The sequence below is a fragment of the Schistocerca nitens genome, chromosome 4 (assembly GCF_023898315.1).
Source record: "Schistocerca nitens isolate TAMUIC-IGC-003100 chromosome 4, iqSchNite1.1, whole genome shotgun sequence".
NCBI classification, from domain to species: Eukaryota; Metazoa; Arthropoda; class Insecta; order Orthoptera; family Acrididae; genus Schistocerca; species Schistocerca nitens.
Window position 1 is genome coordinate 451,820,760 of NC_064617.1, and position 15,653 is coordinate 451,836,412.

Below are 15,653 nucleotides of genomic sequence, written 5' to 3' on the forward strand. Positions count from 1 at the left end.
TTCGGCGTTGTAAACCTCTTTTCTCAGGCGCTGCTGCACACCAGAACTCCAGAATTTAGCTAAAAACATCTGTTCAAACTCTTTGTAACTTTTACAAGAGTCGACCATTTCGGTTCCCCATAAGGCAGCATCGCCTACGATAAATCCACTAACGAATTGAATTCGCTGGCGGTCACTCCAGCTATTCGGGAAAATTCCTGAAAAATTTCGGAGGAACACTATAGGATGAATTTCTCTTTTCTGTGGGTGAAATGTCGGGAAAATACGATGTTTGATCACGCTTTCCTCCTGCATCAAACTGACAAAAGTGGGTGGGCTGGTACTCTGGTTAAATTGTGCTTCTATAGAACTATGAGTTTGAGGGTTATCAAATGGTGAACGGTAATGTACCTGCTGTTGTTCATTACTTCGTGGTGAATTATTCCAGTCTCCTGACACGGGAGGTGGGGAATTTTCAACTTGACATTTTAGTGTACGAACTTTATCAACTATCTGTTGACGCCATTCAGGTAAATCTTGAGCTAACGTTCGTCTTATCTGGCCTAATTCTGACATGACCGTGTCTCCTGTTTTTCCAGGGGCTGCCAATATTTCAAAGGTCACGTTTTTGACCGTTTCCCTGAGTTCGTTCTTGACCTTGTTTTCTATGAATCCGTCTTTGTTTTTAATCCACTCTTGGTAGTGGTCGGACAATGCTTCAGCATGTGCCTTAACAGTATTCTTTATTTGATCCTCTACATTAAGAGTCTCAATCTGTTTGGAAAGATCATCAACAACATTCTCGATCGTGTCAACTGCGGTTTTAACTCCTTTGACCTCATCAGAGATTGCAGTATAATCTTCTTTTAACGTCGCAGCTTGTTTTTGATATTCCATCACTTTTGAATTTATTTCTCCTTTGGCTGCTTCGATTTTTTCATCTAACCGTTTTGAAATATCCTCTATTTTTGACTCTACTTGTGTGTCAATTTCTAGCCTCATGGTCGTGATCTGACTACTGATTTGGCTTTGGACATTACCCAACAGGGTATTTAAATCAGCTGTTATTTCTGCCTTTAGTTCGGCCTTTACCGAATTTATCCGTGTATTTAGGTCATTTATCTCCGTTTGCAGATCTGTTTTTACCGAATTTATTTCTGTTTTTACTGAATTTATGTCTGCTTTTACTGAGTTGCACAGATTTGTAAGGACCTGATTTTTATTATGCCGTCTTTCGGCCTTCTCTTTTTCTTCGCGGGCCTTTTCATCTAATTTTTCCTGCTTTTCACGTTCCTGTCTTTGCGCTTCTCTCTGTCTTTGACTTTCGAACTTGCGTTCCATTATTGCTTCGATCATTGCGGCCAAGTCATTTTTTTCAAAAGCGGGAATAGTTTGTACACTAGGACCGGCTTCTAAAACTTCGGTCGAGGCTGTTTCTGCCTCCGCTCGTGTACCTATCGCGCGTGATCGTAATGGATAGTGAGATCCATTCGCATCACCGCTGTCGTCTGGTTTTGTTTGTGTCCGCTGTTTACCGTCAGCCATGTTCATGAATTATTTGTCAAACGTCAAAATGCTACAGATATTGTTTGTCACTGCCGTCAGTCGTTTGTGACGTAGTTCTATGGTTTACTGGGACCTAAGATGAAATTTAAACTCTGGGTAACAACTGACGTTCATTTATGCCAAGAAGACGAGATGGTTCCTACTAATTACAAACAAATGAAATATCACACGTTTTACCAGTTTTGAGCGTAGTTATCCGACATATCGTAAATTTTTTTTTATGCACTGACAACAATGTTACACTTTCACTGAATTTAACTACATAAGAATGGACTATGGACAAATTGAAATAAAGCTGTTTCAAGGCAAGGAAAGACAGGTTTACGTTCTGATCAACTCGAAAGATGCTACGTCACTACGAAAGCTTGGCTACTGCATATAAAAATTTGACTTACTATGGCTGTCTTGATGGTGATACGGATGAATAGTCGCGTTTTTTGGTAATTTCATCAATCGTTCTTCTGAATTAATTAAAAGGTTTTCCCACTTCTCTTTCTCGGTTGAATTGCATCCACATGAAAAAATGAAACAATTATTAGAACAAGCACTGAAAAATTTTTGAACACATACATGAAATGATTTTTGATCGAGTCCCTGTTCGGGCGCCAAGTGTAGCGTTGCTCTTGGGGGACGAAAATAAAAAGAATTGTTACTTTTTTTTTAATGTCGAAAAAGTGAATATTTTGGTGGGCCACTCGGCAACAGAATCAGGGATTGATTACACTATTATAATAGCATACGTTGACCATTAAATACCTGAATAAGAGCAGCATATTGATATATATATATATTTGAGATCGCTCGGAAGAAACATTATCATTTCTGTGTATTTTTATAGTCGCGATGTAGTCATACCCGGATCAACACTAAGGGACCAGAAGATTTATAGACTTTAAAAGAAATGCAACACTACACAATTAAAAAAAAGTTGGTTCAGAAATAATAGGAAAACGATAATGTTCCTTCTGCCTCATGCTGCGTTCGGCCCATCAGCGTGATCGTAATTTCTGATGATGAAGTAACATAAAATAACTAATATTCAACTTAATAAGGAGATGGAATTATCAAGGTTAATTTACGAAAATAAGCACACTTATCTTTAACACACGTTTTTTTTAATGCTACATACTGATGTGTCGGCAGCTGGGCCAACACCTTGTAGATCGAAGTGGCTGAAAGTGCACGCTAAACTAACGCAGACGGGCGTGAAGTACTGGAACATGAGACTTATTAATGAATAAGAAGAACAGTACGTAGCTGGAATAATATACTTAACTTTATTCTCTTGTTGGAATACATCTCTTGAATAGTAGTAAGCTATAAGCACTGATACAAATGGCGCCTTGCTAGGTAGTAGCTATGGAATAAGCTGAAGGCTATTCTATCAGTCTCTCGGCAAATGAGAGGAAGACTTGGTAGGTCTGGTCGCAAGCTATGTCGTCCGTACAACTGGGGCGAGGTCTAGTCCGTGTCTTCTGACCTGCCATGTGGTGGCGCTAGGATTGCGATTACACAGTGGCGACACGCGGGTCCGACATGTACTACAGGACCGCGGCCGATTTAAGTTACCACCTAGCAAGTGTGGTGTCTAGCGGTGACACCACACATACCTTTTCATATTAAATTACAATAGATGACCATTGTGGTTAAATACTCTATACATAACAGTCAAAATGTCCTCTAGATGCTGTCTATTCGTAATCAGTTACCAGAAACTACATGCTTTCTGATTGAAAAAGAAATAACATTTAGCATTTTTCACTCAATATTTACACATAGAATATAAAATACTGTTGCGGAACGCAGCAAGTCCGCATCCGCCTCTCATTGAATACAAACAATAAAAGGTGAGGCGCCAAAAACCTCATTTGTCTTGAAACAACAGAATTCTTTTTTATACCATTAATCGATACATGTACATAGATTTACTGGCACCGCGAAAGAACGGCACAGATAAAGAATAATAGATTCTGTCGCTGCTATGCGATGGTTCATTTCTTTTACTTTACAATTGTTCGATAACTTTAGGCCATCAGGCGTTTACTATTGTGCGTATATTAATGTTTGTGAGGCGAAAATTACTAATATTACAGCCGGCCGAAGTGGCCGTGCGGTTAAAGGCGCTGCAGTCTGGAACCGCAAGACCGCTACGGTCGCAGGTTCGAATCCTGCCTCGGGCATGGATGTTTGTGATGTCCTTAGGTTAGTTAGGTTTAACTAGTTCTAAGTTCTAGGGGACTAATGACCTCAGCAGTTGAGTCCCATAGTGCTCAGAGCCATTTTTGAACTAATATTACAATAGTTATGAAATGGTTTAGAGCAACAGTGCTCACGTTAAAGATAAAAATATATTTGTACATTATAAAATTTTCCTAGGAAAGCACAACTTGATTAAGACGCGCCGCTAAGGGTCGCGTGTGCGGCCGGCACTGTAAGCAACATCAGACTGACAGGCGCGCGCGCCGTCGATGTTAACAAGCCGGCACCTTGTATCGCGCCATCTAGTATTGAATGCTTGTAATTTACAGTGACAACAGCTGTCAGACGCATTGGAACAGGAGTGCACGTAATGTGCTGATTACATTATGTCAGATAGTATGTAACAGATCGAAAGTTGAACAAAATATTATACTGTAGAACAGGGAGAGAGAACAATATTTAAGGCTACAGTACGGGAAGCATAATAGCAATATTCCGCGTTAAGTGATTTTAAGCAAGGGCTTTACACCATCAAAGAAATTATTATCACGTAATTGTAATTGCTCATTGAGGATTAAATGGTCGTTGCGGGAAAATTGTTTGAAAATTTCCAACCAAGAATATCAAGTCTGAAGCCTTTCTTTTCCATATGTAAGATACTAATATCATGAACATCTTTAGGTTTGTGTCCTGTGATAAGAAGGTGGTCAGCGAATGACGAATTATGTACGTTCGTACCTTTTTCCCTAATTGATGCTCTTTATATCTAATCGAAAAAGCTCGTCCAGTCTGTCCTATATAGTAAGCTGAGCAAGTGTCACAGGTGATTTTGTAAACGCCTGAGTTTTGCAGAGGCGACCGTCTTGGTTCATAATTATGGATAAGATTATTTTTGAGAGAGTTGTTGGTAGAGAAAACTATGTTGCAGTCATATTTATTTTTAAGGAAACGTTGCAATCTGTAGGTTATTGGCCCTACATACGGTGAAGAGAAGTATTTCTTCAAATCGCTAGGCTCGTCAATAGTGGTCCCAAGCGTGGTAATTCTGTTATTGGTTTACTGTCTGAAGACATCATCTACTATATTTGGTTCGTAACCATTATTAACTGCAATGGTTTTAATTAGATTCAATTCGGTTCTTAAATTTTCAGAGGACAAAGGGGTAGAGATTGCTCTATGAACAGCAGAGTGAAAAAATGCTTTTTGTGAGATCGCGGGTGTGTGGAACAGGCTGGCACAATTTGGTCTGAAAAAGAATCCTTACGAAAAATATTGAATGAGATTTTGTCATTCACTATTGTCAAAGTTAAGTCTAAAGAATTTAACTGGCGGGAGCTGTTTTCAAGTTCACATGTGATGGTGATTTTTTCATGTAGTTTGTTACAGATCTCGAACAGGTGGTTAATGTCATCGTTCGTTCCGTTATAGACGATTAAAATGTCATCGACGTACCTAGAATATGAAACAATTCCTAAGGTGGTAGTGGACAATTTTTTTAAAAAATGTCTCTTCTAGAGAGTTGATAAAAATATCTGCTAGGATGCCAGCTAAGGGATTGCCCATTGCAAGACCATCAGATTGTTGGTACAGCTGTCCAATGAATTCGAAATAACTGTACTTTGTTACGATCTGCAATAGGTTAATGAAATCAGTGATCTGTTCATCAGAGAGTTCTTTTTTGAACAAACGTAAGTTATTCTCTATGATATCTAAAGTCGTTAGTACAGGCACATTGGTATAAAGGTTTTTAATATCGAATGAGAACATTTTTATGTCTTCGTCGCAGTGTATGTCTTTTATTTTGTTGATAAGGCTCTGACTGTTAGCTATGGAGTAATTATTTCGAAAAACATAAGACCTTTTTAATTTATCTTGAAGGAATTTTGCTATATCGTGGTAAGCGCTGTTCATACTATTAGAAACAGGCCGAATAGGGCGATTTATTTTGTGGACCTTAAACTGGGACCGAAGCTTAGGCGGCTGGGGGTTCACGTTAATCTCTCTCCCTGTTCTACAGTATAATATTTTGTTCAACTTTCGATCTGTTACATACTATCTGACATAATGTAATGAGCACTTTACGTGCACTCCTGTTCCAATGCTTCTGACAGTTGTTGTCACTGTAAATTACAGGCATTCAATACTAGATGGCGCGATACAAGGTGCCGGCTTGTTAACATCGACGGCGCGCGCGCCTGTCAGTCTGATGTTGCTTAGAGCCGGCCGAAGTGGCCGTGCGGTTAAAGGCGCTGCAGTCTGGAACCGCAAGACCACTACGGTCGCAGGTTCGAATCCTGCCTCGGGCATGGATGTTTGTGATGTCCTTAGGTTAGTTAGGTTTAACTAGTTCTAAGTTCTAGGGGACTACTGACCTCAGCAGTTGAGTCCCATAGTGCTCAGAGCCATTTGAACATTTTGATGTTGCTTACAGTGCCGGCAGCACACGCGACCCTCAGCGGCGCGTCTTAATCAAGTTGTGCTTTCCTAGGAAAATGTTATAATGTAGAAGTATATTTTTATCTTTAACGTGAGCACTGTTGCTCTAAACCATTTCATAACTATTTACTCTATGTAAATATGCTTTCTTTGTCTACTGTACCGTAGCAGTTAGCTATGATGTAATTTTATTACACACGAGGTGTGGCTAGAAAATAACCGGACTAGTACTGGTGAAACAATAAAACGAATGCAATACGGCTGAAAGTCGCGTGGCCTGTCACGTGACTCTCGCTCCGCCTACTGCCCGAGTTTCATCTGCCTCCTGCACTCAGTCTGCCCGTGGCGTCTGTTTTAAGTAGTTGACGTTTTGTCTGTGCGTCGGAAAATGTTGAGTGTACAGAAAGAACAGCGTGTTAACATCAAAGTTTGTTTCAAAATGGAAAATCTGCAAGTGAAACGTTTTTAATGTTACAACAAGTGTACGGCGATGATTGTTTATCGCGAAGACAAGTATTTGAGTGGTTTAAACGATTTAAAGATGGCCGCGAAGACACCAGTGATGACACTCGCACTGGCAGACCATTGTCAGCAAAAACTGATGCAAACATTGAAAAAATCGGTAAACTTGTTCGACAAGATCGCCGTTTAATAATCAGAGCAGTGTCTGAGTTAACAGGAGTTGACAAGGAAAGTGTTAGGCAGATTCTTCATGAAAGTTTCAACATGAACAAAGTGTGTTCAAAAATGGTTCCAAAGTGTCTCACAATTGAACAGAAGGAACGCCGAAGAATGATTTGTTCTGACATCCTGGAAAACATTGAAAGTGATCCCACCTTCATACAAAATGTTATTACTTTTTTTTTGACATCAAAGGGATTGTGCACATTGATTGGGTACCAGAGGGACAAACAGTGAATCAGCATTACTACATTAGCGTCCTGGCTACCCTACGTGAGCGAGTACGGAGAAAACGGAACGATTTGTGGAGAAAAAAGTCATGGATCCTTCACCAAGACAATGCCCCAGCTCACAGTGCGTTGTCAGTGAAGACGTTTTTGGCAAAACACAACATTCCCATCTTAGATCATCCACCCTACTCACCTGATTTGGCCCCCTGTGACTTTTTTCTTTTCCCTAAAGTCAAGTCAGCCATGAAAGGAACTAGATTTGAGACTGTTGAAGCAGTAAAAGAAAAAGCGACGGAAGTAATGTATGGACTTACCGAAAATGATCTGCAGCATTGCTATGAACAGTGGAAAATTCGTATGGAGCGGTTTAGAGACTGAGGAGGAGAGTACATTGAAGGAGATAACATGAAATTGTAAATAATTGTAAATAAATGTTTTTTCCAGCATCAGTCCGGTTTTTTTCTAGCCGCACCTCGTATGTTTAATTTAATAATTTTTATATTATTCCAAAGCTCTGTTATAGGTAATGTAAAATTTTTTTACTTCTGATGAAGGCTACCTTAGAGCAGTTGAAACCTAGGTAAAGTTGAAAATTTTTTACCTGTGCAACCGAAGAGCTGTATTTTCAAGTAATATTATAAATTTCGTCTACGGTTGCTGCATTATCGGCCATGTTCAAAATTGTATTAAATAAATATAATTTGGAACATTAATACTGTGTATACAAGTCTTTGGTATGCCTGTGTTCCTCCAAGAACCAACGGAATATGCCATAAATATTTATAAAATTATTGTTGACTAATGTTAAAATTTTGTTTCGCAGGCTGGCAACGGCGGTATAGTGATGGTGAACTTCTACACGTACTTCATCACCTGTAATTCGACTGCCAATATATCTGATGTGATAGGTAAGAAACCATACTCTTTATATTTCATTCTATATATACAGTACAGGGTGATTATAATTAAACTTTCACTACATGAGAGGACCCCATGTAAAACGAGTGATCGGAGGACAAACGGAACGTTGAGGAAACATTTGAAAGGACAGACGGAAAAGAAATAACGAGTAAACCATTGAAAGAACCAAATTTTAATTTGAGATCACAGAGTAACATTTGCTAACTGAGTATCATGTTTGCTTGCCAGTTCACAAACGTTGCTTAAGGTGACGATCATGTGCATCTACGAAAGCCTGGAAACTCACTAGCAACACGAATTCACTGTTGACGAACTCGCAGGTGATCGGCCGAGTCGTGGTGTTACCCTGCCGCAGCGTTTCGGTGAGTTTAGCTGATCACCCGAGAAGACTGCATCATTGTAATACGGCCTGCAATCATATATACCGTTTCACAAGTGTTCGCGGTACTTTTCTAACGGTCGACGATGGAATGTTCAGCTGTCAGTTCGTGCTCTGCTTGAGATCGCACATTCCGTCCAGCATTCTCAGCTATAAAAACAGTAACATCCACAACAATTTGTGGAGCTGTTGGCCCGTCGGCTTCTCCCATGAGCAGTTCACAAATCGCCTGTTAATTCGATCTTCCGTATCATGTTCTTCATACCCGGTGTGGTAAGAGGACCTCTACGTAATTCTCTAATGCATCGTTATTCACGAAGTGCAGCAGCACTATTGTTATTGTTTTGACAAAACAACTTTGCGATTAAAATCTGTTTACCTTGTCTAGACCCATGTTGACTGTTTGCAGCTGTAATTCACCCTGATGCTTCTACTTAAGTCCTACGTCGCCGTAACAGTTCCAGTACCAGATTATAACACTACCACAACTAACAACGTAAATACTGCGGTGAATAGTCTGAATATAGTCCCTATTAAGTTGGGTGCCCATAAGGCAAATATTTTTCCGTCTATATGGGCGCAGGGAGTGACAGTTTAACCTTGATCACCTTGTATGTGACGAATGCCAGAAGCACAAACTCTAAATACTCTAGTATTAAACTTCAAAGTGGGTACCAGAAATTGTTACTGCCTGTAAATGGTTGTTTTATCCTTCTGCAGCTTTGTGACTAAGTGCGTAGCAGTTACTGGGGATACTCAACTACCTCCAAAGAAAACCAGATGTAGTCTAGTTCACTTAGAAAAATATACATCCTATAACTGAGTGTGGGAAGCTGTTAAGGGCTCCATCCCAAAAACAAACAGCTGTTATTTTCTTTTTTCCATATACCTTCCCCATAATCCTCCTTTTGGATTAGTTGCCAGTTGGCAATAGCTACACAAAAGTTTTAGGCCTGCCTCAGTAGTTTGGTCGGAAGTGTCTTTTCAAGAATTATTTTGATGACGGGAATCTAGTTCGTCCAATGACCTGTGTAATAGGAGTAAATTAAATCCGAATTACCGGTGCAGTTGAGCAGAGCGTGTAGTGTCTCCAGCCGCGAACGGGACTATGCGCATTGTATACACTATTCTGTTAAGCCACATGTCCCGAGGGATCGTCTAGAGCTTAGACGGTGAGCACATTGTACCTATGCGACAAGCTGGATTATGAACATGGGAGGTTACCTGCCGAATTGGCCATTAAAATTGCTACACCACGAAGATGACGTGATACAGACACGAAATTTAACCGACAGGAAGAAGATGCTGTGATATGCAAAAGATTAGCTTTTCAGAGCATTCACACAAGGTTGGCGCCGGTGGCGACACCTACAATGTGCTGACATGAGGAAAGTTTCCAACCGATTTCTCATACACAAATAGCAGTTGACCGACGTTGCCTGATGAAACGTTGTTGTGTTGCCTCGTGTAAGGAGGAGAAATGCGTACCATCACGTTTCCGACTTTGATAAAGGTCGGATTGTAGCCTACCGCGATTGCGGCTTATCGTATCGCTACAATGATGTTCGCGTTGGTCGAGGTCCAATGAGTGTTAGCAGAATATGGAATCGGTGGGTTCAGGAGGATAATACGGAACGCCGTGCGGGATCCCAACGGTCTCGTATCACTAGCAGTCGAGATGACAGGCATCTTATCCGCGTGGCTGTAACGGATCTGCCGGCCGGAGTGGCCGAGCGGTTCTGGACGCTACAGTCTGGAACCGCGAGACCGCTACGGTCTCAGGTTCGAATCCTGCCTCAGGCATGAATGTGTGTGATGTTCTTAGGTTAGTTAAGTTTAAGTAGTTCTAAGTTCTAGAGGACTGATGACCACAGCAGTTGAGTCCCATAGTGCTCAGAACCATTTGAACCATTTTTGTAACGGATCGTGCAGCCACGTCTCGATCCCTGAGCCAACAGATGGGACGTTTGCAAGACAACAACTATCTGCACGGACAGTTCGACGACGTTTGCAGCAGCATGGACTATTAGCTCGGAGACCATGGCTGCGGTTACCCTTGACGCTGCATCACAGACAGGAGCGCCTGCGATGTTGTACTCAACGTCGAACCTGGGTGCACGAATGGCAAAACGTCATTTTTTCGGATGAATCCAGGTTCTGTTTACAGCATCATGATGGTCGCATCCGTGTTTGGCGACATCGCGGTGAAGGCACATTGGAAGCGTGTATTCGTCATCGCCATACTGGCGTACCACCCGGCGTGATGGCATGGGGTGCGATTGATTATACGTGTCAGTCACCTCTTGTTCGCATTGACGGCACTTTTAACAGTGGCCATTACATTTCAGATGTGTTACGACCCGTGGCTCTACCCTTCATTCGATCAATGCGAAACCCTACATTTCAGCAGGATAATGCAGGACCGCATGTTGCAGGTCCTGTACGGGCCTTTCTGGATACAGGAAATGTTCGACTGCTGCCATGGCCAGCACATTCTCCAGACCTCTCACCGATTGAAAACATCTGGTCAATGGTGGCCGAGCAACTGGCTCGTCACAACACGCCAGTCGCTACTCTTGATGAACTGTGGTATCGTGTTGAAGCTGCATGGACAGCTGTACCTGTACACGCTATCCATGCTCTGTTTGACTCAATGCCCAGGCGTATCAAGGCCGTTATTACGGCCAGAGGTGGTTGTTCTAGGTATTGTTTTCTCTGGGTACTCATTTTTCAGGATCTATGCACCCAAATTGCATGAAATTGTAATCACATGTTAGTTCTAGTATAATATATTTGTCCAATGAATACCCGTTTATCATCTGCATTTGCTCTTGGTGTAGCAATTTTAATGGCCAGTAGTGTAAATCGAATATTAAACCGCTATCGGAAGGCTCATAACGTTGAAGATCTGCCTCTTAGCGGTCGCCGTCGGTCAGTAACATTACCTGGAAGTAATTCCTCATAGTCATACAGAGAGAAATGCAACGAAACTGCGAATTGCCTATTCTTAGGTAGGTGTGTGGAGTGTGTCATTCTAGTCAGTGCGCAACCGTATCGGAATGACCGCTTTGCCCTTTTGGAGGTCCAACTACGAAGAACATTACTGAACCACACAGCACTGTTGTGCGCGTAGAAAGCAGACACAGAAACACCCTAAATGGCACCTGGATCAATGATGTTGGTTTTTCTTACAGACGTCTGAGGATATTCATAGAAGAGTTTGGGTCTAGGTGCCATATATGCAGTCCCATGGATTCAGCACCGATATACCTTAGGCAGGTATCACATACGGATCTGGAACGCACGACACCGCTATCGAATTTAATTTAAACGGTGTGCCTTCAAGCTATTATTGACACCTACGGTCTACTTTTCTCTCATGGGTTCGTCTTTCAGGACAAAAACTCACGAGCACATTGCTCCCATTGCACAAACACATCCCTTCAGGAGGCAAAAATCTATCAAGTGGAGTGGCCTGCTTTATCTGCTGACATGAGACAGGCTGATTATGCTTTCGACCGAATGAAATTTGTTGTATCTCTTAACACACTGGACGAACTTACCTGGGCTGCTGTGGAATAGTAGCAAAGTCTTGTGCGGGGACGTCTAGCAGACATGGGACGGAAGATCCAAGTAATGTAGTATTCATGGGTTGGAGTAAGACTACTTCCTAACAGCTGCCTCAATTTTTAGTATCGTTTTCCTTGTATTTTCTAGCAGAAATTTTATTTTGTTTTAGTTCCATAAGACTTTTTCGTGCATAACTGTTCCAGTAAATACACTTGCATAATTAGAGCCATTTCTCATAGTTAGTCTCCAGCAAGGGTGCAGGCCATTGTTAATCTCGGAGTCACAAAGAAAGCCCACGAAATGTTAAAATTGATCCAATGTAACTTTAATGATTGATGTGGTACAAAATATAACTATTTTCAGCCTTTGGTAACAGCCCGTAAAACATTGAAATTTCATAGCTTAAGTTTCCTATATGTGCTCAGTGCTAAGTGCACTCAACATTATCACACAAAGAAAAGATCATTAGAAACAAATAAAATTTATAAACTCATACATGACAACGAATCATTTTAACTGATCTGTTAATCGAAGAGGTTTCACCTGTTGGTTTACAAACGAAAAGTCCGATGCTGAGAGTCACACACTAACTATCGTAGCTACACTATTACAATCATCTAAATTGTTTGTCATAAACAAACAAAAATTAACACTTCTCCGAGCATGTCCCCATCTGTATTGACTTTAACTAATACGTTTCGAGCACAGTCCAAAATAATATAACTCATTTATCAAGTAGTTTTGTTACCATATTAGTGTACGCAACGTGGAGACATCCGAATTTGGGCCCTCCAGCTACACAATGCCCCGCAAGGACGTCTTCCGGTTTGGACCACTGGGGGGGGGGGGGGGGGGGGGAAGAAGTTCCCCATTGCAGATCTACCTGACGCACTGTGAACTGTCTACTGTCTTTATGTTGTGAAAACCCGTGCATACCTCTTTGACCAACGTTGACCCATCTTTCTTTTCGCAAAATCACCAGACTCTATTCATCTTTGGTTAGTTCTGTCCTTTATACGCCCAAATAGTCACGCTTTATTCACTCATTTTCATGGGAAAGCGTAGTGAGGACTAATGAAGTGCGACCAATGAAATAAAACACAGATTAAATATATTTTCAGGTCCAAATGGACATTGTGTGACCGAATTATTTCACTTAGCTTCTCCTTGTACTACCGCAAACTCCGATCATAAATGAAACGATGTGTTATATTACCATGCTTCATAGTTTTTTCGAGAAGTTTTAATGTAGGGTGAGAGAATATGTGGATAATAAGGGATGACAAGTCTGATGATACTAGAACAAAGTTTCTTTATCGCAGGGTAGAGTAATATTTCCCCTATTTACATCGTGCATGTGTAAATGGCTACGCATGTCATTTGACGATACTATGCATCTATGACACGTTGTGAGTAGAAAAAATACCCGAAATGTTCCCTTCTATGAATGTATCAAAGACGAAATTGTTAACAAAAGACTTCGTATTCAATAATGAGAAGTTACATGTCATCAATAAATAACGCAATAGGCGAAAGGAAGCTCCTTTTTCTAAGCAACTTAGCGATTTTTGTCTCTTCGGGCTGCCCTTGCTAGTAGTTCGATACAGCATTAAGTACTCTTTTGCAATACAGCCGTTGTGTATAAAGTATTCGGGATAACACTGCTCTCATTTTTGTGTCACAAAAGTTTATCAGAGGTACATGAGGACGAATACATGATCTTATTGAAGGAGAAAGGAACCTGACGCGTCACAGAAAAAGACCGATACGCAGATGCCGGTAACGATATTCTCCGCTCTTCCAAATGGAGAGTCTCTTACTCGAGACTCTACACCCACCTATCACAAATCGTCTGACGAGTCTGTATGTACAGTATAAGAGCATCCCTCAAGACTTACAAGTAAAAATGTAACTTATTCCAAATGATAAAAACTGATCTGCGCAGAGTTACGCACGCCTGTGGTACTGGCGCACGTAGCTATAAATTTAGTTTCACTACATCGATGTGTACGTTATCTCAAAGCATGTCCTAAGATACTAATTTGCCGATAGACGTATCATAATGAAATCTTGCAAATGCCCTTGTTCTCTTGTCGCAGCGCACATCAATCACGTACGAGAAGTGGCGGGCATCGACCACGTGGGCATCGGCGCAGGATACGACGGCATCAACCAGTGAGTACTGTACAGCACTAGAGACAGGTAGCATATAAGGAGACCTGATCTGTATACAGTTGTAACAAGTACCGGCGGTACTTCTCAATCACTAAAGAAGTATTCTTCATCTCGGTTTCTCCTCTAAATATTTTGTGAGGTGAAGTTCTTAGTAGGTATGGATATTAAGCACTCATTATGTTCTAGACTGCGACGCTAGACTGGCTAGAAGAAAACACCACCGTGCTGCTTTACACATCAAACATACAGGGTTTAGTTGCTGAGAATTTTTCCAGGTTGTATGGCCGTGGTCCATGGAACTCTTCAATCCCTGACGTTGCGTCCAAGGCTACAACGGACATCTTCAGAGGTGCTCCTGGTTGTGCTGAGTCTTGCCGACTGAGGAGTCGGACGTCGAAGAGCGGCCTTAATACTGTGGAAAGAGGGCGTGGTCTGGATTTCACGTGATAGCAGAGATACACCTTGTCAAAGATAAAATGTTTTAACTATCGATTATAGTACGTCAAAGATAAACACTTCTCATCGACTCTGTAGCGCCACAGTCCATATATCACTGAATTTCATGGCTTCTTCTCTCCTGTTAAAATTTTCCCCACGTTTATATATTTCGATGGATTCTCTATATAGCTGTGGATAATACTATTATCCAGCCGTGGATAATAGTATTATCCACAGCTAAATAGAGAAGCCATTGAAATATATAAACGTGGGGAAAATTTTAACCAATAAGAGCCTACCATGGTGAATGGCTGCAGGGTATAAAAGCTGGGAAATAAATCTGCATCACATTATAGACGGTTTCAAAAGTAAGTCCCTCCGCTGGTGATTTCTACTTTTTAGTGTGCAGTTCCCTTACATATTTACTTGGTAGAAGGCTACAGTCCAGGCAAAAACGTTCTAGAAACATAAGTTTATATTTTATCCAAACAAATTCCACTTCTTCAAGCGGGACCTGTCTTGCTGCTGCCAGTTTACGTTTTCAGTCCTCTCCATTTCAACCATATTCAGTTATTTGCTGCCCAAATAGCAAATATTATTTATTGTTGATAGTACCATGGTAATTAATCTAATTCCTTCAGCATTATCTGATTTAGTTCTATTCCAGTCCATTAACCTTGCTTTACTTCTGTTGATCTTCAACTTGTCACCTCTTTCCGTGATAGCATCCATTCCGCTAAACTGCTTTCCACTGTATTTGTTATCTCTAACTGAATTACAAGGTTATTGGTAAACGTTGAATATTCTGTTTCTTTTCACTGAAATTCCATTCCCTCTCTAAATTTCTCTTCAACATTTGCTGAATGTACAGACACAGTAATGTCGGGAACAAGCTACAATTCTGTATCACTCTATTCAGACCACTACTTGCGCGTCTTGTCATTCGACTGTCATAGCTGTAGTTTCGTGTCCGTATCTATAGCAAATAACATTCCACCCTCTGCATATTACCCTTCGTACCTTCAAAAGTTCAAAGTGTATTCCTACCAACAGCATAAAAAGGTTGCTGTAAGGATAGA

The 15,653-nt window shown here is 41.1% G+C and overlaps 1 protein-coding gene across 1 annotated transcript in view; it reads left to right on the plus strand.

Annotated features, from left to right (window-relative positions):
- LOC126252367 (dipeptidase 1-like) overlaps positions 1-15,653 on the plus strand; it is a 392,132-nt gene that overhangs the window by 343,100 nt on the left and 33,379 nt on the right. The window contains exons 12-13 of the mRNA XM_049953258.1: positions 7,915-7,999; positions 14,061-14,136. Of these exons, the coding sequence (XP_049809215.1) occupies positions 7,915-7,999; positions 14,061-14,136 (161 nt within the window). The remainder of the gene's footprint in view (positions 1-7,914; positions 8,000-14,060; positions 14,137-15,653) is intronic.